The sequence below is a fragment of the Lonchura striata genome, chromosome 5 (genome assembly GCF_050655825.1).
Source record: "Lonchura striata isolate lonStrDom1 chromosome 5, ASM5065582v1, whole genome shotgun sequence".
Taxonomy (NCBI): domain Eukaryota; kingdom Metazoa; phylum Chordata; class Aves; order Passeriformes; family Estrildidae; genus Lonchura; species Lonchura striata.
The window spans coordinates 57,586,360-57,610,726 of record NC_140707.1 but is presented as its reverse complement, the minus strand read 5'-3'; the positions used below and the strand labels follow the sequence as shown (position 1 = coordinate 57,610,726).

The 24,367-nt window shown below is 36.0% G+C and overlaps 1 protein-coding gene across 2 annotated transcripts in view; it reads left to right on the top strand.

The window, feature by feature from the left end:
• PPP4R3A (protein phosphatase 4 regulatory subunit 3A) overlaps window positions 1–24,367 on the top strand; it is a 41,331-nt gene that overhangs the window by 2,981 nt on the left and 13,983 nt on the right. Inside the window, exons 2-5 of one of the 2 annotated variants that reach the window (XM_085582278.1) lie at window positions 5,362–5,417; window positions 14,788–14,852; window positions 16,188–16,286; window positions 18,617–19,234. In XM_085582278.1, coding sequence (XP_085438404.1) covers window positions 18,692–19,234 — 543 coding nt within the window. In that variant the 5' untranslated portion in view covers window positions 5,362–5,417; window positions 14,788–14,852; window positions 16,188–16,286; window positions 18,617–18,691. The remainder of the gene's footprint in view (window positions 1–5,361; window positions 5,418–14,787; window positions 14,853–16,187; window positions 16,287–18,616; window positions 19,235–24,367) is intronic. The other variant, XM_021531945.4, reaches the window with a different exon arrangement.

Genomic DNA, 24,367 nt, shown 5'->3' with positions numbered 1-24,367 from the left:
TTTGTTTACTCCCACTGTTGTTTGTGGGCTAATTTTGAAGGCAGATAGTCATTTCTACATGTGAGCAAATTATTTGGAAAAAGGTAATGCCATACCTGTGCTTTACATAGTGTGCAATTTGTGTTTCCTTGCATGCTTTTTTAACTAAATGCAATAGTTGATTGTGATTTTTAACTTTTTCCCAGTTAACCAAGACATAAAAGTAGTATGAACTGAGTAGTAGAAACTGACCTATACACCATTTGTCACCATGTTGCCATTGCATTCTTGTATTGTCTTTCTTTGTCAGCTCCTCCTCTTTCCACAGTGAAATTTCTTCCTTCCTGCATTTCTAAACCATCTTTTCCTAGCCTTTGAGCTGAGATTCATCCTGTGCACACTGGCATATTCTTACTGATTTACTCCAGGAAGCTGACAGAAAACCTCGGGATCTGCCTGAAGGCGAAGGCTCCATTTCCTGAGCAGGTTCCTTGTGTGTGTGGGAAATTCCCACTCCTGTTAAAGGGCCAGTTTGGCTATGCACAGATCAACAGCAGAATTGCCAGTGGTTTCTTTGGCTGACCATGTGGGCTAGCACGTGGTTCAGTCTTTGGATTTTGCAGCTGTGACTTGGTGTAGTAGGCTGCTTTACAAGTGGTTGAGATTTTATTGCATAGTCAGGCTGTTCAGATAAGGGAAGTACAATCAGTGTGCCACATCCAATGTAAGCTGTCCTTTGGAATTGGAGGAATAAGAACTGAGTAAAAGGAGTTTTTATCTGTAGCAGTGATTTTTTAAACTTGTGTGTGCTGGTGTTTAACACCATCATAAAAGAAAATCATTTAGAGTAGATGAGTGAGTTGTGTTGTTTGCTGCATGTCTAATGTTGCCAGGCACTAAACTGTTAAGAGTCATTGCAGACAATCTGGAATAATCAATTTTAGAACAGAAATACCATAAACTGCTTTCATATCAGGTATGTTATGCTTTGAAGCACGAAATTGTAATTTTTTTTTTACACTATAATAAGTATTCACTTGTTATTTAAAACCCTGAAAAGTTTCTCTGTGTGATTCCTAGTTGTAATGTATTCTACTTGAATTGTAGCAGAGCAAGTGTGAAATATTTTCTTACAAATTATCACCTACCGTGTGAGTCTGTGTGTAATCAAAAGCCTTTGATTTCTTACTCATTTCTGACATGGTATTTTAGCCTACTGTGGCCAGCCTTATTCTTAAAGCGTCTTTGTGCTTCTTGGGGTTTACTGGATGGTTTCAGATCACCTTGTTTTTGTTCTGAGCCCAGATGTCTGAAGTGACAGTTTCTGTTCAAGTAATTTTTGTTAATTTGAAAGCTTAAACTTTTTATTAAAACTTACTTGTCCTGTATCTAAAGTTTTTGACAAGTGAAAGTTAACCCCTCCACTGCAGGCCATATTTGTGAGCTCCCTTTTAGGAACTCTCATCATTTTCATTCAGAAGTTGTAGTTTGCTGCTTCTGAAGTGTGTATGTTAATGACTTCTGCCACAGGGCAAGCACCTATCCTTGCTGTTTCTGTAGTGCAGGTATCAGTAAACCTGTACAACTGGCAGGCTTAGACAAAACTTGGCTTAATTTTTTTTTACCTTGTTCAAACTAAAGCGACTGATTTTATTGCCTTTTTTTTTAGGTAAGCAACACAGTATTTATCTTGTATCAAAGTGGGAAAAAGCTTGGGGGAAGATGACTTGGGGTTTTTTTTGTTTCTTTTCTCCTGGTTCTCCCCTTTCCTTAATATTTGGGTTTGGCCCTCCAGAAGTGTCTTAGACTCAGGAATATTCTCTTGAATTTGTAGAACACTTTCTCGGGCCTCAATTTCTTGAGTTTGAGGATTAGTTTCTGTGATTGGGTTGCAGCAGAACTAATTGCAGAACTTAAACCTCTGTGTGCATCTTGCAAGAAACAGCTCTTGAATTGAAACTTTCGTTTAAATGTAAACATGTTTATAGTGGTATGGGGTAATGAGCAGCACTTTTTCTTTTCTGCTTTTGAGGAAGACTCCATGTAACAGTTTTGGTGGGAGAGCAGCAGTGTGCCAGATTAACTGGTCTCTTCCATATGCATATTTGTAAACAAAGCTGCAAATTTCCTGTTCAAGACTGTTGAATTGGGATATTTGATGTCTCCAAATATAATTGAAAATAGCATCAAATATCTCTTTTTTAATATGTAATTTCTTTTGAGCAAGTCTTTCCCTATACCCACATTCCCTCTGCATCACAGAATGATGTTTTCTACTAACAAAACTCCCAGCTGTGCTGTTCTGCATTACAGTGACAGGTAATAGAACTCTGCAAGTCAGTTTTCTTTTTTATAGGTGGTTTCAGATATTATTTTTTTGCTCCAGTGTTTTTCAGTTACCTTTACAAATTTGTTAAAGGGTGTAATTTAAAAAAATAATTAGATATGCATAATTTTGGAGCATTTGCTTAAAACATAGCCTGCATTAAAGTGAGTTTTCAGCTCTTACCTAACTTTGAATGGTGTCATTGGGTCAATGAAGATGAAATTTTGTTGGTGTATTTTTATGAAGTAAACTAGATAGTCTTAAGATTTTCTAGGATACCTCCAGTGAAAAAATACCTACATAGAAAGTAATGCTTCTGACAAAAGCATCTCAAGTGATAATGACTTTGAATGCAGGTTTATTTGTGGTGCGTTATGTTTCTGTAGCCTTTTTTCTAAAGAATACATCTGTGTTTCAGATGTCTGTTACTGCTGCCTGGTTTCCACATGCAAGTAACAAAGACCTAACATTAGCTCATACCAGGAAGGGGCCTGATCCTGTAAAATTTAGTATAGAAAATAAACTCACTGAACTAACCTAGTAGATTAGCCACTGATATTTGACTTGTTGAATCATTTTTGGAGAACTTATTGCACAGAGGGAGCATCATATTTTCCAGAAGGATAGATTTGGGGCAGGTATTAATTCTAGAGCACAATTTACCTTTCAGTATGTTTCTATCTCCAGATCAATATTTTTCTTGTTATTGTCCAAAATGGTGAGGAATAAGTTGAATCATGTGGTAGTGAGAAACAACTCAAGCCTTAAAAAGCTTGATTTGTCTTTCCTGCAAGCATCAAGTTTTGTAGAGAAGAAGAAATGCTCTTTTTTGATAAGTCTAGTAAAGAAGTCATTCTCTGTTGTCTGCTTCTAGCATGGAAGATTAAGTGTCTGCATTCAATTGTTTTCAATTTTTTAAAATAGTATTTTGTCAAACATGACATTTAAGTTATGCATGATATTCTTCTAATGTTGAGATTTACATGTCCGTAGGTCTGTGTTCAGCCATTAAAATATGATGTTGAAATTATCAACTACTTTTGATTCCTAGAAGATTTTAGTTCATACTTGCTGATATTAAATATTTCTAGACAGTAAAGACTTTCTAGAAGTTTGTCTGCCATTTTTTTTACACAAATAATATTTTAAATCTTTATGTAGTAGAAGCTGGGACTTGGAAAGCATGACTGACTCTGCGTATCTGATGATTGTAAAAAGGAAATGCTCAGTTTAGGTGTAATTTAGGCATAGTCTAAATTCAAAGTTTGAGACAATGGCCAAAGGATGAGCAATGAATTGGATTCATCTGTAAACCTCATCTTAGATGTTTTCCTTCTCTGTCCTGCTCTATGGTTTTTGATTTTTTTTTTTTTTTTTTTTTTTTTTTTTTTTTTTCTTTAGTTATGCACTTACTCTTAAGCAAATAAGCTGCTTTGGTAACAGAGCTGATGTGTGTCAGAAAACTGAAAAAAAACTCAAAAAAACCTGAATAGTATATTTGGGCTTGAGGCAAGAGAGCTTTTTCTGTGTGTCGTGTTTTCCCTTGAGTGGTATTTATTTCAGTTTTGTTGTTGAATTTTATTGAGTTTGTAAACAGCTTTTACTCCAAGAGCAGTTGAGACAGGGTGATAACTTCTCAAGCCAACTTCATTAGTGAAAGCTGCCTCCTGTAGAGCAAAAGACTTAGAAATTGGGAACTAGCAGCTTTCACAGGTACATTAATTTGAAAAAAATACTTAATTGTATTTGATGATCACATACATAGTAAGCTAGTGGATATAAAATTCATTGGTAAAGCTTCTAAATTCATCAAGTAGTAACCTTTCTTATCAGGCAGAATGTTCTGATATTCTGTAATTCTTTAATGATACACCACTCTTACAGCAAATGAAGTTCTGTGATCTGGTTCTTCAGTCTCTTGCCTCACATCCCCCAACCTAACATCTTCATCAGTATCAGACAGGGGGATCGAGTGCACCTCAGCAGTTTTGCAGGTGGCACCAAGCTGCAGTGGTGTGGTTGGCATGCCTGAGGGACCAGATTCCATCTGCATGGACCTGCACAAGGCCGAGAAGGGGGCCCTTGGGAACCTCAGGACGTGCCAGGTGCTGCACCTGGGTCAGGGCAGCCCCTGGTACCAGTCCAGGCTAGGGAATGAGCAGATGGAGAGCAGCCCAGATTTTTGTAATACATTTGCCTTAGAACTATAGTGATGAAACTGAGAAGTTAACACTTTACATAAAGTTTGGACATATCTTAAAGCCTAAATTTAACCAGATAAGTAAATGGAGAAATGCCCCTTAAAGGGATATTTGCAGCTTTAAGTTTTACTTATATGATTAACAATGCAAGTTAATTTATCAGTGTTATTGTGTAAGCTGAGTGGAGCTCTGCAGGTAGGTAAATTTAAGTCATGCACTGGCATTAGTGCAGCTGAGTAGCAAGGTGGATGAGGGAAATGATTGGTCCAAGAATAAAATCAGTTTTAAAAGTTGGTTTTGCATAGATCAACACTTCAGATTGTTTAACTTGACACAAGAATACTAACATGCAAAAGGAAGGGAAAGAAGACACAGGCATGAGAATGGAGTTGCTGTTCTGTGTCTTATATCAGTAAAACCTGCTGTGAAACAATGCACTGAGTTTGTGTGAAATTTTCTGGTATTAGCAGTCACAGTGGTTACTGCTGTAAGCATTAGTTTCTAGATAATGCTTCCCAGGAAAATAAATGTTTTAGCTAACCTTTAAGAACAAATACCACACAATTAGAATTTTCACTCAAAACAACCATAAGTAATCTCTGGAATGCAGTTGTGATGCTTTTGGTGTGCTGACTTGCAGACTTTATCATGTCTAAAATTTTTTCTGTGGAAAAGTCATTACTCAGAGTAAGAAACATTTAAAATTCAGTCTTCAGAGCATTTTTCTGTACTGTGTGAACAGTATCTCTTGGGGTTAAGAGGCATATTGTTGCTCAAGAAAAGAGTGATCAGAAAATTTATGTGGCGGGTAAAATTTTAGTGCATGTATAAATAAGTGGAATTGTTTTTTTCTAGGCTCTCTTCTTTTGGAGTCCAAAATTAATCCGAACACTGCGTACCAGAAGCAACAGGTAAACATACTTTTCTTTTCCTCATGTTTAAAGGCAGGGTCTTTAACAGTATACAACCAACAGTGTAGCAGTATAGTATTTTTTTGCCTCTGTTGCAAATGATATTTTATGTTCTTGTGCCAAAAACAGACAAAATAGTTTGTACCCTTTTTGTGCATTACATGCTCATGTGTTATTTCTCTGTATTTTTGATGAAGTTATACAGATAAATTACCTTTTGTTATGCACCAGAAATTGGTTTGGGAGAGGCAGTCCAAACGTTTTTAGGAAAATCACAAAGTAGCAGAGGTTCTTGAGGGTTATAGTATCTGAAACCTAGTATCATCTGACTTTTTTTTTCTTTATATTTCAGATGCTTTTTAAATGTATTTTTATTCAGAAGGCTTTAAATTTATGTACATTTTAACCTTTGTTTATTTTTTACTTAGGAGGTAGGTATGGGTTACTACTGCTCCAAAGCATTCTGTGTACATAAAAGCAGCTTTTCACCTTTAGTTTGCACATTGCTTCAATTATTTAAACAATACATTGGGAGCCCCTGAAGAATGCACCTGAGATGGGTGAGAAGTGAACTGTGTAGGCTTTGTACTTTATTTGCCATGCTTCTTTCACAGATGCTGGGAATTGCCTTTACAGGTTTAGACATACTGAACTAGATTGTATTTTGCTGCCTGTCTGGTCAGCTCATACTTGTAAAAATCTTGTCAGATTTAATGTATTAAAACATTCTTCAGTCTTTCACCTTTAATAGTTCATCACAGGCATACTGGACATGCTGTTATTTTGTTCACAGGTGGTCCCAGTAGTTGTGTCACTGCAGGTGTTTGTAGAATTGTATTTTGAACTGAATGGGGAGAACCAGTATGGGCTAAAAATACCCTTCCTTGAAAAATTTAACCTGTATCTCTCTTGATATATTAATAACACACTGTATAAGCAGCTGATACTGAGCAACTGATAAGGGCAGTGTGGGTCTGGAGAATCAATTCCAGGGAGTAAGGACACCACCACCAAAAATGCTAAGCAGACTAAGTTTTAGCTGTAATCCTGACCAGCTTGAGGTCATGGTTCTATGATACAGTAACTTGAACTTTAATACTCCTGAAGTGACAACTGAATATTTCACAGCTCTACTGCATAAAGTGCTGATCTGGTGTAAACTTGCTTTGCTGACTTAAATTGATTAAAAGAGCACTGGAGGGGTGAGTTTTGTATCAACAGGCTTTGTGCCACATCAGACATGAAACCTACTTCAAGGAGGCATAAAATTGCAAGATTGGTGCAAACAACCACACGTGCTGGTCAGTGTAGCAGCATTTCCTGCTCCAGGTCTGACATGCATTTTAAGCTAGTGATGCATCAATCATACTGGTCATTGTGAAAATATGGTTAGAGAAATAAAAATAATTAACATTAATCTGTCCCATTAGAGCAGCGCTATATGTACATTCTCTGTGCTGGAGAAGGAAAAGTGCTGTTTTTAAAGCTTTCAAATGCTGCGCAGACAGAACTTTATATTTGCAGATGGATTGTTCGTATTTAACCAAATATGAACCAGTTTCTAATATAAATTGAATATGGGGCTCCACTCCAAGCCTTAGAAATACCAAATGTTTATTGGTGTGTGTGTATTAAATCTGCTCTGTAGCCTGGTTATCCTTTCCCTTAGTAAAAGGTAAGTTCAGAGTTTAAACCTGATTCCATATGAGTTAAGCTTGGAGCTTAGCAGCTGAAAGAGTAGGTTTTTTTCCAGCTCTGCTCCTAGAACTCTGAACAGCTTAAACTTACTAAACCACAAGAAAATCAGCTTGGTACTTTAAATTCTTTTTCAAAAGCTGGTAGCTCTCTATGCTGGCAGAACTTTCAAACCATCTTACATGAGATCCGTTTGTGGAACTGAGATGGAAGAGTGAGTGAGATCTTTCTTTTTGACTTCAGAAGGTCACTTAGGTCACCTCACTACTAGTGAAATTGCAGCCTGAGATAAAAGACTTGCTTTTGAGCTTGCCTGCTGTTGTTAGTTGCACATAGAAAATTTCAAGAAAATTCTCCCAGAAATCTAAGGCTTTAAACTTCAAAGTAGCTGTGTAGTGTTGTGATCTTACCAGGCTTTTATCTCAGAATTTTATTGTGAGGATGAACCTATTTTAAGGGGTACATAGTGATTTATTGAAAAAATACGGATATTGATCTAGTACCGATATCCAACTGCGACGCACAAAAACTCTCTAACAGTTTAAAGTTAGAAAGTGTGTGTTTATTTGACGCCGGGCAGCGTGCAGGATAGCTCCCAAATACACACCGCACCTTCTAGGTGATTACAGAGTCTTTTTATCCATACAAGTATTGAATACACAAAGTACAAATACATATTCATAGTTTTGGTGCATCCCATTCCCCGCTTCCTATGCTAATTACTCCAAAAACTATTAAGCATTCATAGTTTGTTCCTTGAAATGGGTCGGTGGTCCGTTTCATGGGGAGGGTTCTCAAAATGAGGAAGTAAATGAAGTCTTCCTCATTCTGACCTTTCTACCTTTTCAGTGCAAATAAGACAAATGAACTCTTGGTAGAACTCCCATTCCTTGTTTTCAATTGGTTTCAGAACAGAGGAGGCCTACAATTGTCTTATGTTCCTAAAAGCTATTTGTCAGTTTCTATATTCTTCATTATAAACCCAGCTAACTAAACACTGTGCTGACAAGCAATCAATTATTAGTTAACTACTAACTCCTTACTTCATCAAGGCCTACTCATTTATTATTATTATTTTAATTAACTATAGTAAGGCTTATTTCTAACTAAAATCTTAGCTCCTCTAAAATCTCTAAATTCCTTAAAGTTTATGTTTCAATAGTAGTATCCATTTCTACTGTGACACAACATGCAACTTCTGGATATCTGATTGAATAAATGGATGGGTTCTGACTTTGGTCTAGGCTGACATGAGGCTTGTAAGAAGAAGCAGTCTTATTGGACTGACTGAAACAATCTGTGGTTGGAAGCAAGAAGAGATAATGTGTACTAAGGTCTTGGGGGAGCCTTGCTATGCCAGTTGCTTTGGATCCTTCAACAAAAGAAGCTTATAGATACCTTAGTGATAAACAGTGAAGTCCTTCCACTGTTGAAAGGACCTTCTGCCTATGCTGATCTGCTAGTGCGAGTGTGAAGTAGATGGTCTTAGTAATTATTGATATCACAAATTATGTAATCTCCTGGTTTACATATGTGTGTTTTAATAACTGCATAGCTTAGATAATTTATCAAAATACTCGTGTGAAGACCTGAGGACAAGTTTGCCTTGCTGCCTCTGTTCCCTTGGAAACTAAAGCCAACAAAACAAAAAAAAAAAACCCCAACAAAACCTGTGAAGCTGAGTTTGTTAGTATGATTTTGTCCCAGTTGTCTGCTTTATATTTCTTGGTGTTGAGTGTTGAAAGTAGTGACTGCCCTTTGTGGTAGTAAATACAACTTTCTGCCTTTGGAGAGAAAGATTACTTGGGAGATCTTGAGTCCTGCTCAGGGAGTCATTTTTGTACATCAACCTGAGATACTTCAGTTTGTACAGTCTACTTCTCAGTCTTCCCAGATTTACCTGCCATCTGGAGGTTTGAAATAATTCATTAAAGCATGAAATTCGTAGACCATCTTTTTACTACCTTTTCAGTAGTCAAATTAATTAGTCTGTCACAATTAAGAGCTGTTTTCTGCAAAAAGAGAGATAGGTTTATGTATCTGATTCTGCAACATAGAATTGCTACCAGTGGAAGTTCATTGTTGCTCTGAACCATGCACTTCCTGTCAAACTCATCACTGTTTATACAAGAACTAGAAGAAAGTAAGGCATGTGATGGAGAAAAGCTAGACAGAAAACAACTTGAGGAACTAATGTCCTGTGGCTCAAAAAAAGGACTTAATATTTCTTATGTTAAAGTAGTATTTCTAGGCAGAAACTTCTTCAGAAAAAGCAAAATATGCACAGTACAGCCACATGAGCACCTGATTTATATTTTTGTTTCCAGCTCTGTGTTTTGTTGGCATTTTTATTTTAAAATGTTACAATAATGGTCCTATAACTTTGCCATGGAATATTACTGGATTTAATTACTGGGTAAGTAGTAGCATTCACCTTAAAAGCGAATTTTGTTTAGTAAGTGGAATTTCATTATACAAAGCAATGCTGGGTCACACATGGAAAACTTAGTTTTTTGTTCTGTTGTTGGTTATTTTCTTAATATTCTAGTAAAGGCAGAAGATATTTAATTGTGGGTTGGGGGGGTTTAAGGCATTGAAATTTCAGAATGTTAGTTACAAAGATGATGTTCTTAAACACGTGATATTCAAAAAATAAATAAACATGTGATATTCAGAAAATAAATAATTGCACTAGTATATTAGAATAACACCTTTTCCTATAGCAGTCCTAAATGATTAAAAACCCCTCTATACACCTAGTATTTACCTAGGGAGAAACCTGATAGGGGTGTGGACTGGGCTAGAGCTTTTCAGTATAGTTTGGCAATGCTTTAGAAATAGAACAGTAAATACTTGTATCCTCAGCTTTTTTAGATACATCCACATGCATCCTGTAACAGAGCGATGAAGTATGTATTGCATCCCTTTCTGTACCTGATACAAGAGTTATTTACAGCATCCACCTACAGAGTCTTGCCTCTGTCCTAGAGGTATCTTGTGTCCTTTGCATTTGAAGTCTCTTTTCCAGTTCCTCACAAGAATAAAAAGCTAAAATTCATCCAGAGTACTAACTGCTAGCTATGTAACTTGAAGGTGGCCATCCTTGAATAACAGAGTGCAGACTTGTTGATTAAAAATCCAAGTTTTGAAACTATCCCAAAGGGCACAGACTGAATTGTCAGAGAAGATGAACTTCATTTCCTTGCTATCATGACAAGCAAGCCAACAGTGAAACTATTTCAATAAAATTTTTGCATATTGTAGCTAATATAGTAAGGAAGTGTGTGTGGCTTTGTGGGTTGAGGGAATAAACAAGGGGAAGGGTGGGCTGCTCTTGGGTTTGGAGTGGGGTTTATCCATTTTAACACAGGTTTCATTTCCTTCATTTCTGTTTTCCTGAATATTCTGATTTTTCTGCTTTTGCTGAGTATTCTGGTTTAGGGACAAATTTGGGAAGAAACTTCCAAAGGGGTCCCTCTAGAAAGCAGATTCAAACAGCCCTTCCCCCAGCTGATTTGGGAAAATATTTCTTTGATGAAAAGTGGGAAAATGATTTATTTAACAAGCAAAGTATTTACAAGCATCAAAAATAATATTAAACAATAAAACCTCTTGCTGTTGTGAAGAGATGGCAGATTCAGAAAATCCTTTTTGTGGGCTGTAGCTCGGCTCACTCAGTCTCTTACCAGTCCCTCCTGTGCAGGAAAATGCCACAACCTGGGCCCTGTTGGGCCATGGCTGTAAGCTACCAGTGTTTCTCTGGGTTTTCACTCCAGAGCAGAACTGATCAGCTCCAAGAAAAAGAAAAGCCACAGTCTGGGGAACATCTCTGCCTCAGCTAGCTAAAAACTAACTAAAAAACAAAGGAGAACTCTCTCCTACTTCTCTGTGCTGCAGGCAGCACAGTCCATGAGAGAGAAAAGCTGAAGCTCTTATTTCTGTGTTTTGAATACAGGCACTTCGGACATTCCACCTCTTCTCCTTCTTCCCCCCCCCCCCCCCCCCCCCCCTTCACTCTCAGATCTAGTTTTAAGGGGGCAAAACTTACTTGTGGGCTAAACAGAAAAATAAGGATACAATTCAGCATCATAAAGTCACCCCAGGACTTTATGATGAGTATGGCCAGTACGTCAAGTTTCTACTGCAGAACTAATAAACTGATTTCACTTCATGTGATTTATGTGAATACAGCTATGAAATCACTAACTGTAAAGTTGTGTATGACTGTTGAGCTTTCACAGAAGCTAGTAGAACACAATCTGAGTATACATTTGACATGTTAATCAGTTTTTTGAGTAAATTGTTAGCACATCCAGATAACCAGCTTCTAGGTGAAAAAGTGCGTGAAACCAAATGCAGAATTGCAACTTTATATTACATTACATGGGTGGGTTTTCTTAGCTTGAAGATTCTGCCACAACCTACCACACTAGCTCTATATTTAACTTTAAAAGTTTGGGTAGTGTAAATAGTTTATTTCATAAACAGAAACCTGAAATTGTGAAGCTGTACTTTTGATTGGAAGTAGATAGCAAGATGCTGAAAGGTAGGTTGGCATGTCCAGGGAAGTGTCTATGACTGTGAACAATCTAAGGAATTAGATGAGGAACTAGCAATCAGGCAGTCCAAAAGGGGAAGAAATGGCCTGTGTTAAACCTTGTGTGAGCCAGAAAAGTGTCATAAGCCTGAACCATGTAAGAGCTAATTGGGAGAGATTAATTTGCTTTTTAAGGTGAAAACAAGAGTTTATGAAATACTTACCGAGTTTAGGGCATCACTACTTGAGTGTAGATTAAATCTCATAGAGCTGCCAAGAGAATGTTTTGGAACTATGGAGAAGACCTGTCCCTGGACATGAACAGTAGTGAGAGTCCACTGTAAAATAGTAGGAGTTTTGTTAATCATAGCAGAGTCAAATCCTGAATACTAGTTGCTCTGAAATTCTTCATTATGAAATCCCAGACCTTGCTTTGGAGATTTGTGTGAGTGCTGTACAAGACACCTACTAATCAGCTTTCTAATAGTTAAATAAAACTGATTTAATGTCTAGTAAAAGTTGAACTTTAGTGAGTGCTGTGGCAAGAACTTTAGACTGATAGTATGTATTGAGAACTTTAAAGTCAGAAGCCTTTTGGTAATAGTTTCAAAAAATGAAAAGTCATAGGGTTGATGTTAAACCCTATCCTTCAGTGCAATTGCCACTGTTTCCTGGGTTAAATTATTGCAGGTTAGCTTCTGAGGCATGATGTCTCAGATAAAACTGTAGCACACAGCAGTGCCTCTGGAAAACCTCTAACTAACCAAAATTTGCTTCATGTGGGCTTAATGCAGCAAGCAGAGAGAGAGAAGCAGCACAGGAATCACCGACTGTATTCTGTATTTTTGCCTCGGGCTGTGCCCTTATAAGAATTAGAGTGTACAAAGCTATCCTTCACCCATAGATATATGATTGATACCTCCTTATGGGAATGTTAAGTACATAGGTCTCCTGAAAGGAGGCCATACTCAGAACTTTTGGTTACATTTTAAAATTTATCATTTTACGTGCACAGTCATAATGAGCACTATTGTAACAGAAAACAAATTCATGTAAATGATCCTAAGGAGACAGCAGATTTTTTATGGGCTAAGATAGCGATGACAACTCCAACTGGCACTACTGCCAAGATATTTTTTTGCAAAGCAGCAAATGATTTTTTTAATCTTTGAATAAGATTATGAACCCTACATAAATAGCTTTTGATTATCACCCTGTTTAAAAAAGATCTTGCCAAGAACTGTGATGCATCTTGAAAATATGAAGAGCTAGAATGCTGAGGTTGTCACAGAGAACTTCAATAAGATCCTTCTATAATAAAACATTTGTCCAGGTTTGTGGCCATTAACACAATGTAGCTATGATTTAATACTCCTGTTACACATTTTAATTGTTGACAAAGAACAATATAAGAGCACTTTTTAGATGCTTTAATTATCCCATCCAGTTTCTTGTGTGTAGATGCTAATATTTTATATGAAATGCAGCAACAGAGGACATGCCTTCACTCCATCTGAGCCAGAACTGCTATTGTGAATCAAATGAAGTTGAAGATTTTATGCTCATCGAGATGTAATGTGCAAGACTTACCTCCTCTCTAACCAATAGCCACTATTACTAAGCATGTTTATCCTTACTCCTCTTTTCTCTTTGAATGGAGGAGGCAGTCTTAAGAAATTTCAGTTGCTTTCTGGAGTTTCAAGAAGTAATATTTGACATTCAGAAGCAACAGAAACTCCAGTTCCATAGCTGAGAGATCCAGAGTAGTTAGTGGACTCAATTTACACTGAGGAAATGTCAGATCAAGCATGTACAAAGATTTCTTATAATGAAATAAACAGAAAGTAGACTGGTAGACTGTTACTGATGTGTTCTTCTGGCTTTAACTCCATCTAGAATTTCTTTCAGTAATTTCTTCATACGTGTATAAGTCTTGTACTGTTCTTTTTGATGATTATAAGCTTTGTAGGATTAACAAAATGAAATTATAGTCACAACTCTCTGCTTTAACAGTGAATTTAAACTTATTAAATTTAAAGAATTTAAAACTGTATATTGCATAATGGAGTGGAGTGCTTTCTGTTTCATGTTCTCTTTTTAAAAGCCCTTTCATTCAAGAAAGGTTGTGCAAACAAATACAGTTCACTAAAGATTCAGAAAGTAGCAATTGATAGACTTCTGTTGAGGAACCATAATATATGAAACCTTTGTTGATAAGACAACAGATACTAATTTCAAATTTTAATGTGGCAATTGGAAAACACTTTTCTAATACTGATTAAACAAACTGGAAAATGATTATTCTGCTGCTCAAATTATTTCTTTAAGCAATTTTTTTTGTTCTCCAAAGAAGAAATAACTAAAAAAAAATCAAGACTTTATGGAGGTGTGAACTTTCATATTTAGTAGTAGATGATCTTGTTAAAGGGAAAATTTGCTATGATATGGCCAAATACAATTTTCTACATCTGTGACTGCGTTTTCAAAAGCAGGTTTAACTTTCTGTCTTCTCTTTATTTTTCTCTGCCTGCCTTCCTTTCTCTGTCTTGATCTGTTGCTGGATTTTATTCAGAGACTTAGAGCTTTTGTTTATTAAGCACTTAATGTAAATAGCACTGCACTTAATAGTGTTCCTTTAGTCATTTCCCCATTTGTTAGTTGTGTTCTTTAGCAAGAAGAAAATACATTTTGGTCTTTTGGAAATGACTTACTTTAACCAAATTCACCTGGATGGAAATGTTGCAAGTTCTGCTAGGATCTACTTAAAACTTGATGTTAGGGTTGCTTGGGTTTTTTTAATTAAGTAAGTGCTACTCAGTGTGAAACTAAGGAGAGAGTGGCCTTGAAAATTACTGCAGCAGAGATGCAGTTGGAGAGAGAAATATATTAGAATTTGAACCTGATACCTACACTTAACATGCAGTAAGGTACATACTGTTTTTAAAGATTGTAAAGAGAAAAACATTTGTTTGAGACCTTCACATTTCAGATTTCTGCAAACTAATTTTTTTTTGCTCTGTTTGAGTCAGCAGTACCAGGTGCTGTCAATCTGTTATTACCAGAGAAATTGCTCCATGACCTGTCTTGTAGAGAATAAATTATTAATTATGGTTTTTTTCTTCCTTTTGTATTTTGGAGGTGGTCTTCCTAAATCCCTTTCTTCTGTGTACCACCTCTTCCTCAACCCTTTGGAAAAGGAAAAGGTAAACTATTTGCCATTTACAAGGTAAAGCCGTTAGTGCCTCTGAAGCAGTATAGCTGCTCTGGTAATGGCAAATTGATTATATTGTATTGCTTGACAATTCCATTGGAGCTGGCTGATTGTGCTGCTTAGATTACAGTTTAGTTTAAGGTGTTTTCTAGTAAGTGCAAAGCAAAATCTAAATGTATGGTTTCTTTTTATTGTCAGTATTCATTTTAATATCACTCTAAGCAAAATCTGTACTTAATGAAGTAGAAATTCTGTATTTTATGTATAAGAAAAATTCTCATGTCTCTTGTCCTAGTGAGTGAATGCATGGTTTAGCACTTGCCTGAAATAAAGCAGTTTCATGGAGCTATGTGTATTTACTGTGGCTATATTTCAGCTGTTACAAGAAGATAAAAGACTAACAATAAAACGTGACTGAGTACCTGAACACAATGCTGATTTTATTTTCTTCTTTTATTAATTGAGTTTTATTTTCTATCAGTTATTCTACGAGTAGTAGGCTCTCTGTAAACTACTTCATCAAATACCTTGTCAGTGTGTGACATTGCTCTTTCCAGCAGCTTCCACTTTCATTTATTGGTTTTGCATGCAATGTGAGGGCTCTGATAAACTCTTGAACTATCCTAGTAAGTTGATGAGAGCTTCAGTGTCTAGGAAGTGGACATAGCTAAGCATGGTTTCAAGTAGTTTCTAAAAGTTTAGGGCAAAACTTCCTTCCAGAATTGTAGTTGGAATAAGTGAAATTCTCATGTGTGGTTCAGTGCAGTGGGTGCCTGTAGTTCCAGGCAGTGAACTGTGGTGCTTCTCTTCTGTCAAGGTTGTAGCCATCTTGGGACTAGCTTTTAAAAAGCTCTTCTGTGCATTAGCAGAGTGTCTTCTGGGGCTTACAAAAATTAAAAAAAAAAACAAAAAAACCTGTAACTTTCATCCTACAGTTTTATGTGGTCCAAATGAAACATTAAAGAAACCCCTAACATAAACCCCACAAAACCCATTGCTTTTGTTACTGTATTTTATTAGAGAATGCATTGAGGTAAAAGTGCATTTTCTAGGTCAAACTTTTTGAGATTTATAGTATTACGGTCACATAAAGTAAGAACAAAAACTTTTGATATCTTTCTGGAACTTCTGATTTATGCAGGAATGTTTTTAATCATATAAACATATAAAAATTTTATTAAGTGTGATGGTTACCTTTGTATTGTAATATTGTCCTGTCATTATTAGGTGTCAGGCTGTTTTTATTTTTAAAATCTACCCTTTAAACATTATTTAGGTTAATAAAATCTGAATATATTGCCTGAAAATACTCTTCCTCTCTTTAAAGGATACCTTGATTGTGTGGTCTGAAGCTGAAAATTATGATTTGGCACTTAGCTTTCAAGAAAAAGCAGGTTGTGATGAAATATGGGAAAAAATATGTCAGGTAAGTTTGATAAATGTAAAATTGAGACAACCTAATTAATATAAATGTTTGTATTCAAAACTTACATGCTGTTCTGAGAGTTTGAACAATAGTAGATAAAAAGGAAAAACTAACATTTTAGCCAGCTCTCCCAAATGTTGCATTTTTCAATTTAAAAACTTTATCCTTCCTCCAGAAATTTAATACAGACCTAATCTAAGTTTTGGGTACTTTCTTAGAACATTTTCAGGTCTTTCAACATAACTTTTTAGCTCTATTTTTGCCCAAGAAAGTGTAGCTCCAAATGAATGCTTAAATTAACAATTAGTGTCATAGTAAACTTTTTTCAGGGTAGCCATAAGGGAAAAAATTACCTATGAAGCTTTATTGTGGAGAGAAGAATGTATATGAGCTCTTAGTGAGTTTTATGATGTATTTCTTACAGAATATATTGCAATAAATGGTTTTATATATACTAAAACTGTATTTTATTTAAATTTCTCTTTCTCCATTTTTCATTCTTCTGCTTCAGGTGAGGGGAATATTGAATTTCTCTCAGAACTTTTTTTCCATGCAAACATTTCCAGGCTATGAAAGATTAATCTGATAGTAGGAGATAGCTCCATCCCTGTATCCTCACGTTAAAAATAATGTTTTAAGAAATCAAACAATGTATACCGAGCATGTATATATTTTAACATATGTTTTACTACTACAACCAGATGACTTATAGTCACTGAATCAGTGTTGTTTGTAAATAATATTTGGGTAATAACTATTAACCCAAAAGAGTTGAATCAATATATTCACTGATGTTAGTTCACTTTCTCAGTACTTGTTTGGGTTTTTTCTTCCTTCCAAGTATTAGTACTTCTCTTAATTCTGTGCTACAATATGTGGGATTTCTCTAAATACTCTATATCTCTCTCTGCACTCCTTTTCTGTTCTTAACAAGCATCTAGCTCTCCCCACTCCTTTGAAGCTTGTTCTTAGTGATTTCAGAAACAACCCCATAGAAATCTGGTTTCACAATTGTTGCATGTATATAGATTATTCCTTTTTTTTTTAGAATTAGTCTTTCCAGCAGTTTATCGCTTATATAAATAAGTACAGAAACATTTCCAAGAACCTTAGCAGTCAATGTATCAAAAGCTGGGGACAGAAACAAAGTAGGGAAAAGGGGGAAGTTTTGTTCTTAGGAAACACTTAGATAAGAAGCCCAGTTTCCTCACCCTCATGTAAAGATCTAATATTTTTGTAGGAAGCCAGTGTCTTTATATCCTGTTTTCAGGCCATGCTTTGTAATTGTGTCTAGTGTACTTTATAGATCTTCAGCTTCCTCAGTCATTAAAACTTCTTCTAAAAGGAAAGCTTTGATACCATTTATAGAGAAAGTGGTTGCTGCTGTATGAGCAGAACAATATGTGGGGTTTAGCACCATTCTGAGTGTAGGCTTGTTGTTATAAATGAAGCATTATTTCTCCCAGGGTTTTTTTTTTCCTGAATTGAAGATTAAAAACAACAGTACCTTCTAGTGTTCTGCACAGCAGTGCTTTTCTGAATTTGACATCAGATTCCAAACAGATGCTAAAATTAAGATGTCATTAAAGCTGATACACTCTGGTGCCCAAGCATCTGTGCATTTTTTTACTAATTCATACTTTCCACAGTTTCCTCATATCTCTGGAGAGATATTTGCAAGTCCTGTGCATTATTTTTCTGACAGTCGGTTTCCTCTATTATTTTGTCAATGTTGGTTTGAGCATTTTTGTTCTTAAGAGAAGATTCTGTGTTTCTGTTGAGTATTTAGAAGATGTACAGTGACAGATTTTGACTTGCAGTTCTCCAAAACTGGAAACAGCAGATAAATTAGCAAGACTGGCCTCTCTCCTCTTTTTGAGGTAGTGGAAGCTTTGAAAAGCATCAAGAGCAGTTAACAGCTTATAGATAAATGTTTAAAGCTATCACTAGAATAATATAATACTGATTTGCATTTGAAAATCTGTCTGCAGAGAATAAAGACTGGAAACAAACAGCTTAGTTCAGTAGTCTAGGAAGAAGTTGCCATCAATATTAATAATTGCAAATTTCTGTTTTTATTTGAAATACTCAGAAAATGTAGGTTTTTTCCTTATTCTTCCTCCCATTTTTAAAAAATAAAGTTAAATGTCTAATGTAGAAACAGTTTTATAAAACTTTCTATTTGAAGAAACCAGCTATACTCAATGTCAGACTAGATTTGCATTTCTATTTTGCCCGTACAAATTAAAAATGTGTGATACTTAAATAGTATTTTTTAAAAAGCATTCAGTAAAGTTAGACTCCACTTTCTGACACATCTTATTTTGCAGGTTCAAGGCAAAGACCCTTCTGTCGATATTACTCAGGATCTTGTTGATGAATCTGAGGAGGAGCGCTTTGATGATATGTCATCACCAGGTCTAGAATTGCCATCCTGTGAACTCAGCCGACTAGAAGAAATTGCAGAACTCGTGGCATCTTCACTGCCTTCACCCTTACGTCGTGAAAAACTCGCACTAGCACTGGAAAATGAGGGTTACATTAAGAAGCTCTTAGAAATTTTTCATGTGTGCGAAGACTTGGAGAACATTGAAGGACTACACCACTTATACGAAATTATTAAGGGAATTTTCCTTTTAAACAGAACTGCACTTTTTGAAGTCATGTTTTCCGAGGAATGTATAATGGATGTAATTGGATGCCTAGAATATGATCCGTCTTTATCACAGTCACGGAAACACAGGGAATTTCTGACTAAAACAGCAAAATTTAAAGAGGTGATACCTATATCTGATCCAGAGCTGAAGCAAAAAATACATCAGACATACAGAGTACAGTATATTCAAGATATGGTCCTACCCACTCCCTCAGTTTTTGAGGAAAATATGCTATCAACACTTCATTCTTTCATCTTTTTTAATAAAGTGGAAATAGTTGGCATGTTACAGGTAAGTTTCAAAAATTACAGTCTCTTACTTGTGCTTGGGCAAAGAAAGTCAGGTGATTATTCCTGGAGAGATTGAGGTGCTTCAGTGGAACCTTCACTTCTGTGATTCTGTAAGTGATTGTGGAATGTGACAGAAAAGAAAAGGCATGGATTTGAGTACTGAGTTGTCAAATACACATTTTTTAATTTCTGGGTTTGGACTAGATTCTGTGTAACTGATTGAAATGAAGCAAACGTATAGAATATTGAATGAGGTTCTTTGGAATGAACAGTACTGTTTGCACTTTGAATATTTGATTACAATAGGAGTTTTGAGGGCTGTTGTTTTTGTATTTTAGGACTTTAGTTACTAGACTTAGTGATATCTTTTGACATGTTACCATGAAATTTTCACAATAGAATGTTCTACCATACTGTAGTTGTTGCTAATTTTGAAGCAAATTAAATTAGCTGTTTGGAAAGTGCCGCTTCAGAACATAAGACCACTTTATATGCTTGAATGTTTCTTAGTTTGTCTTAATAAATCCCTAAATAATGGTGCTTGGAATGACCAGTTTTTCATTAAATATGTCTTACTGCAAATGTAAAGAGATTATTTGGTGCTTTACAGAGTTTACCAATGTCTTAGGTGTTCTGCACCAACCCATGGACTTTCTGAACGGTGTTAGAAGTTGGTGGCACATCTCTGTAAGAGGAGCTTTCAGCTAACTCAGCAAAATGTTACAGCACATGTATTTTGGCTTGTAGACGTTAATTATCATTAGTATATTTCTCCCAGAGTTTAATAAATGAATAGTCATGGTCTTCATAGGGGCTGTCTGATATGAAGAAATGGACCAAGTTAGAAGTTGCTGATTACTTTAATCATACTTATCTTCAGTTTGACTCTCAGGATGTCCCCTGTATAATTTCATGGAAAATATGTAGCAAAGGAGAGTGAAAATGCCTTTTGCAAGCTCATGGAACAAATAATTGTTTAAACTAGGCCTCACAGTTTTTCCTTCATCGCACTCGATTATCAGAATACTGGTATTATTTAATCCACTCTTTTGGAGCTTTAATCTGTCAGGTGAAACATCTTGGGCATCTTCAGTAGTACCAGGCCACAGCTTAAGCCAGGTGAACCAAACTGTTATGTCTGGATGTGTGTCCTTGATAGACAAAATCACAGTTGCTTATTTGAAGATAAGTCAGAAGGCTTTAAGCATTTTGAAGTTGCCGGTTTGAAGAAGTTTACAAGTCCGACTTTGAGAGAATGTTGAAAGAGACTCAGTTAAGGGGTCTCAACTGGAGCATCCGGTATGACTGTTGTCTCAAAAATATCTTGCCCTCTTTGCAAGTGTTGCTAAAAACAAATTTCTGAAGATTATACATTTTGACTTGAGGAGGAGGGCAAGAATTTTTCAGGAGTCTTGGTGGCAGTAGCTTATTCTGAGAGAGATCTTTAGCTTCGAAAAAGAAAATGAGGATCTGATCCTGCCAAGTCATTAAGGGTGTGTTTGCCGGACATCCTGAGATACTTCATTGAGGACTAGAGACTGATGAATTTCCTTTTTTCTGTCTCTTAAAACTTGTGTTAGGTTAATAGGTGTAGGGTACGTTTAAGTTACAATATCAAGGTTTTGTTTTGTTGCCAGACTTGTTAGTTGCAGTTTACAGTTGAAACAAAGGCTCAGATCTGATTTTGATTTGTTGTGTGACATTTTTGAACGTTCTTTTCACTGCTGTTCTCTATGGTTGTGAATAAAGTGTACTTCATGTAAGTTGGAGCCAGCAGAATATTGCATTTCAAAGTTAGATAAACAATTGGAATTGTTGAAGTGCTTTCCACAGCTTTGAGGAGCCCAGAATGAGAGCACACAAGAAAGGTAATACACCCTGTGCTGTACTGCATTTCCTAGTACTTTCACAGTACAGCTCTCTAGCAAGGAGGGAGAACTCCCTGAGTTTATAAGTAAGAATCTGCCAGAAATAATTTGACATTGCTGATCAATTTTTGATTTTGAAGGAATTAAAAAAGACTCACAAATTACGTGTCCATAGCATTTCTAAGAGTTTAAAAGGCTTGATTGATTGATTGATTGATTGATTTTTCAAGTTCTTGCAGTGTAGCTCTAACCCAAGGTTTCAGCCTACTTACCTGTCATTTATTTATTCATAAACCAATAGGCCAGGTTGCACTTTTCTGTAATCTCTGCACTCTAGTTTCATTTCATTCCCCATTCCTACCTCCAGTCTATGTATAAAACATATGATACTATTTCTTCCTATTTCTTTACACAGAATAAATAATGCTCTAAGAGCTGACTTAAAAGACTGAATTTGTTGATTTCACTTCTGTAACTGATTCCTAAGGGCTTTCTTCCATTTGTGTGTGGTTTGAAATCCTGCATTTCCTGTAACTGGTATCACAATCCTTTGTGTGTGTGGAGGGGGTGCTACTGCATGAAGGGTGTCTAGTTCTCTGTAGTTCCTGGCATTTGTTATTTCAGATCTTCTGAGATCTTGGTGTTCACTAACCTTACATGTGTACTTAAGTGGTTTCTTTTAGAAGTCCTTATTAATTGAAAAGACTCTGGGATGCCTCATGGTAGTTTATTGGAAGCCATGGATGAGTCTCACGTTCTTAGCAGATGAATGATAAAGGCTTTTAATGCCTCTGCAATTGACTTTAGGTGGTCTCTTGGACCATTGAGGATGTGACAAAAGAGATCCCTTTTTGGGAAGTTTCACTTGGCAAGATAAAAGTAAACTCCCTTAGTGGCTGATATCCCATGGTATCCTGCAACTCTTGTGTGTATTACTGAGTTGTTTGGTATTCTGTTCTTTTCTCTCTCTGTCTGGCTGTAAAGGAAAGGAAAAAAAAAAAGGGAAAGAAGTGAGCTGTAATGAGACCTTTCCATGTCAGGCTGTGTATTAATCAAAGTGACACCTTACAGCATTCTCATCTCAGTTAACTCAGCCAGACTGTAGTTTCAGAGAAGTGAACAGAAGTTTGTACAGAACGGTACAGATTGTGTCTTATGTTTCTTGACAAGCTGAGTGACTTTACTCAAAACTACCACTGTGTTCTATTTAAGGCATTTACTGTCAAGATAGGCCATTCACTGTCATTGATGGTCACTGGCATTTAATGTCAGTTTTTCAGTTATAATTAATATTGAAGATGAGAATATGCTGATTCTTTAGAGTTCTGGCTTTATTAGAGAGACTTTGCATGAGTTTAAAAAAGTAAGTTCTGTAGTCATGGAAGATACTTGCTTTGATCATTTTGCTTTCTTTGGTAGGTGAAATATCTGTTGCCCTGTGCTAAAACCAAAAATATAAAATAGATAACCTTTGGCATTAGAACCATATTCTTCCTTCTTCATGAAGGCTGGCTTTCTCATAAGCTTTATAAAAATGTGCTTATATTGATGGTCATTTCTGAGAACTGGAGGTAAGTTTGTTTGTGGTTTAATTTTGTAAGATAGGTAATTTTAAGTGAGCATGTCAACATCTCACTAAACTAGATACTGTGGTTGCATGATGAATAGTAAAGCCATGAAAACAGTATTCCCAGGCTGCAGAATTAACTGCTGTGAAAATTACTCAATTACAGATTTTCTCATTAACAATGTGTAAGATACAAATTGCATTTTTTTGCAATTACAGCCCCTCCTAATATGCTCTTACTGCTTGGGGTCCAGCCTGTTCTAGACTTGAGATGTCATAGCCACCAAGAAACTTGCTGAAACATGGAGTTGGCCAAGTTTTGAGAGTGGGGGTGGGACAGGTAAGTGGTGTTTCTTGCTTTATATGACGCTCTTTTGCAATTTAAAAAAAGATATACTTATGAGCACACTGGAGGCCACCAGTTCTTTCCCTTTGTATTATTAACTAGTTCATTTTAAAAATCTTGCAAAATTGCGCCATAGAGTGAGCAAACACTATTTCCTTCTGTTCTCTCCCCCTTTTCTCATTGGTGTGTTCTTTTTGCCAGCAAGATCATGCAATGTCTTTATCTTCCAGAGTAAAGAATATTGTTAGAATTACTTTTGGGAATGTGCATTTAGACTTCAAGGTATTTAATTTTCAGGAAAGTGGAGAGTAGAAGGGAAAAACTGGACATACATTAAAATAGTTTGTGTGCCTAGTAGAGCAGTGATCAGATGGTATTATTGTACTGGTAAATCAGAATTATTAAATACAGAAGTCATATTACTGATAGTCCCTATATCCCTTTTCAAGAGCTAAAAAATTGCAGGTATTTTGTAATAAAATACCTGTATATTTTATTCTGTTAATGTGTAATGATAGGCACGTTTTAATGTTTAAAGTGGTTTTACAGATAGTTGCTTATTCTTAACAGAGTCCTGTGGGTAATTATGTAACATAATCTGTAGTTGTTTTGTAGGAAGAGTTGTGTTAGTGCATACTGGTAGTTCTGCCCAAATCCAGTCTGCTTTCTTATAGTAGTTCACTCAGGAATAACTGGAGATTTACTTTCAGCAAAATTCACCTTGCAATAAAGTGTAAAAAGATACCACTTTCTGGGGGAAGTGACTTGGTGAAAGACATTTGCAAGTGATGTATTCTTGTGATTTTTAGGATTAACGTCTTCATTGTAGAAAATTATTTTTCATGTGTTCAGAAACTGCAAAAGTCATTTGGTGGATCTTGCTATTGTTCCAGCATGTTGATTCAAGTGAAAGTAGAGCGTGATGAATGCATGTGGGGAAAGGCAGTCTGATATAAAGATTTTAAACTAAGAAATATTTAGTGTGGTAGCAGGAAGGAGTGTGTGTTTGAAGTGGTACTTACCTGTTTGCTAGTAATATTTAATGAAATTTGAATTTATGGACTAAAATATTGTTTCTGCCCAAAATTAATATGGAGGTAGAATATAGGATGGAATGTGTGCTCTTTCCAGTTTAGGTGGTGTTGAGTTTATTTGAATTTTTTTTGAGACTAATATGTTTTATGTCATTTATCTGTAATCACAGACAAAAAGTACCTGATAACTGAATGTTAATTACATTGAAGAGAGGCCTGATTTTGAAGAATCCTTTTTTTAAGTGCCTTTCAGGAGGAGGAGGGCTACTTTGGAAGTTGAATCACAAATGTAAATAGTGTCCTTTTTTTGTGACCCTAG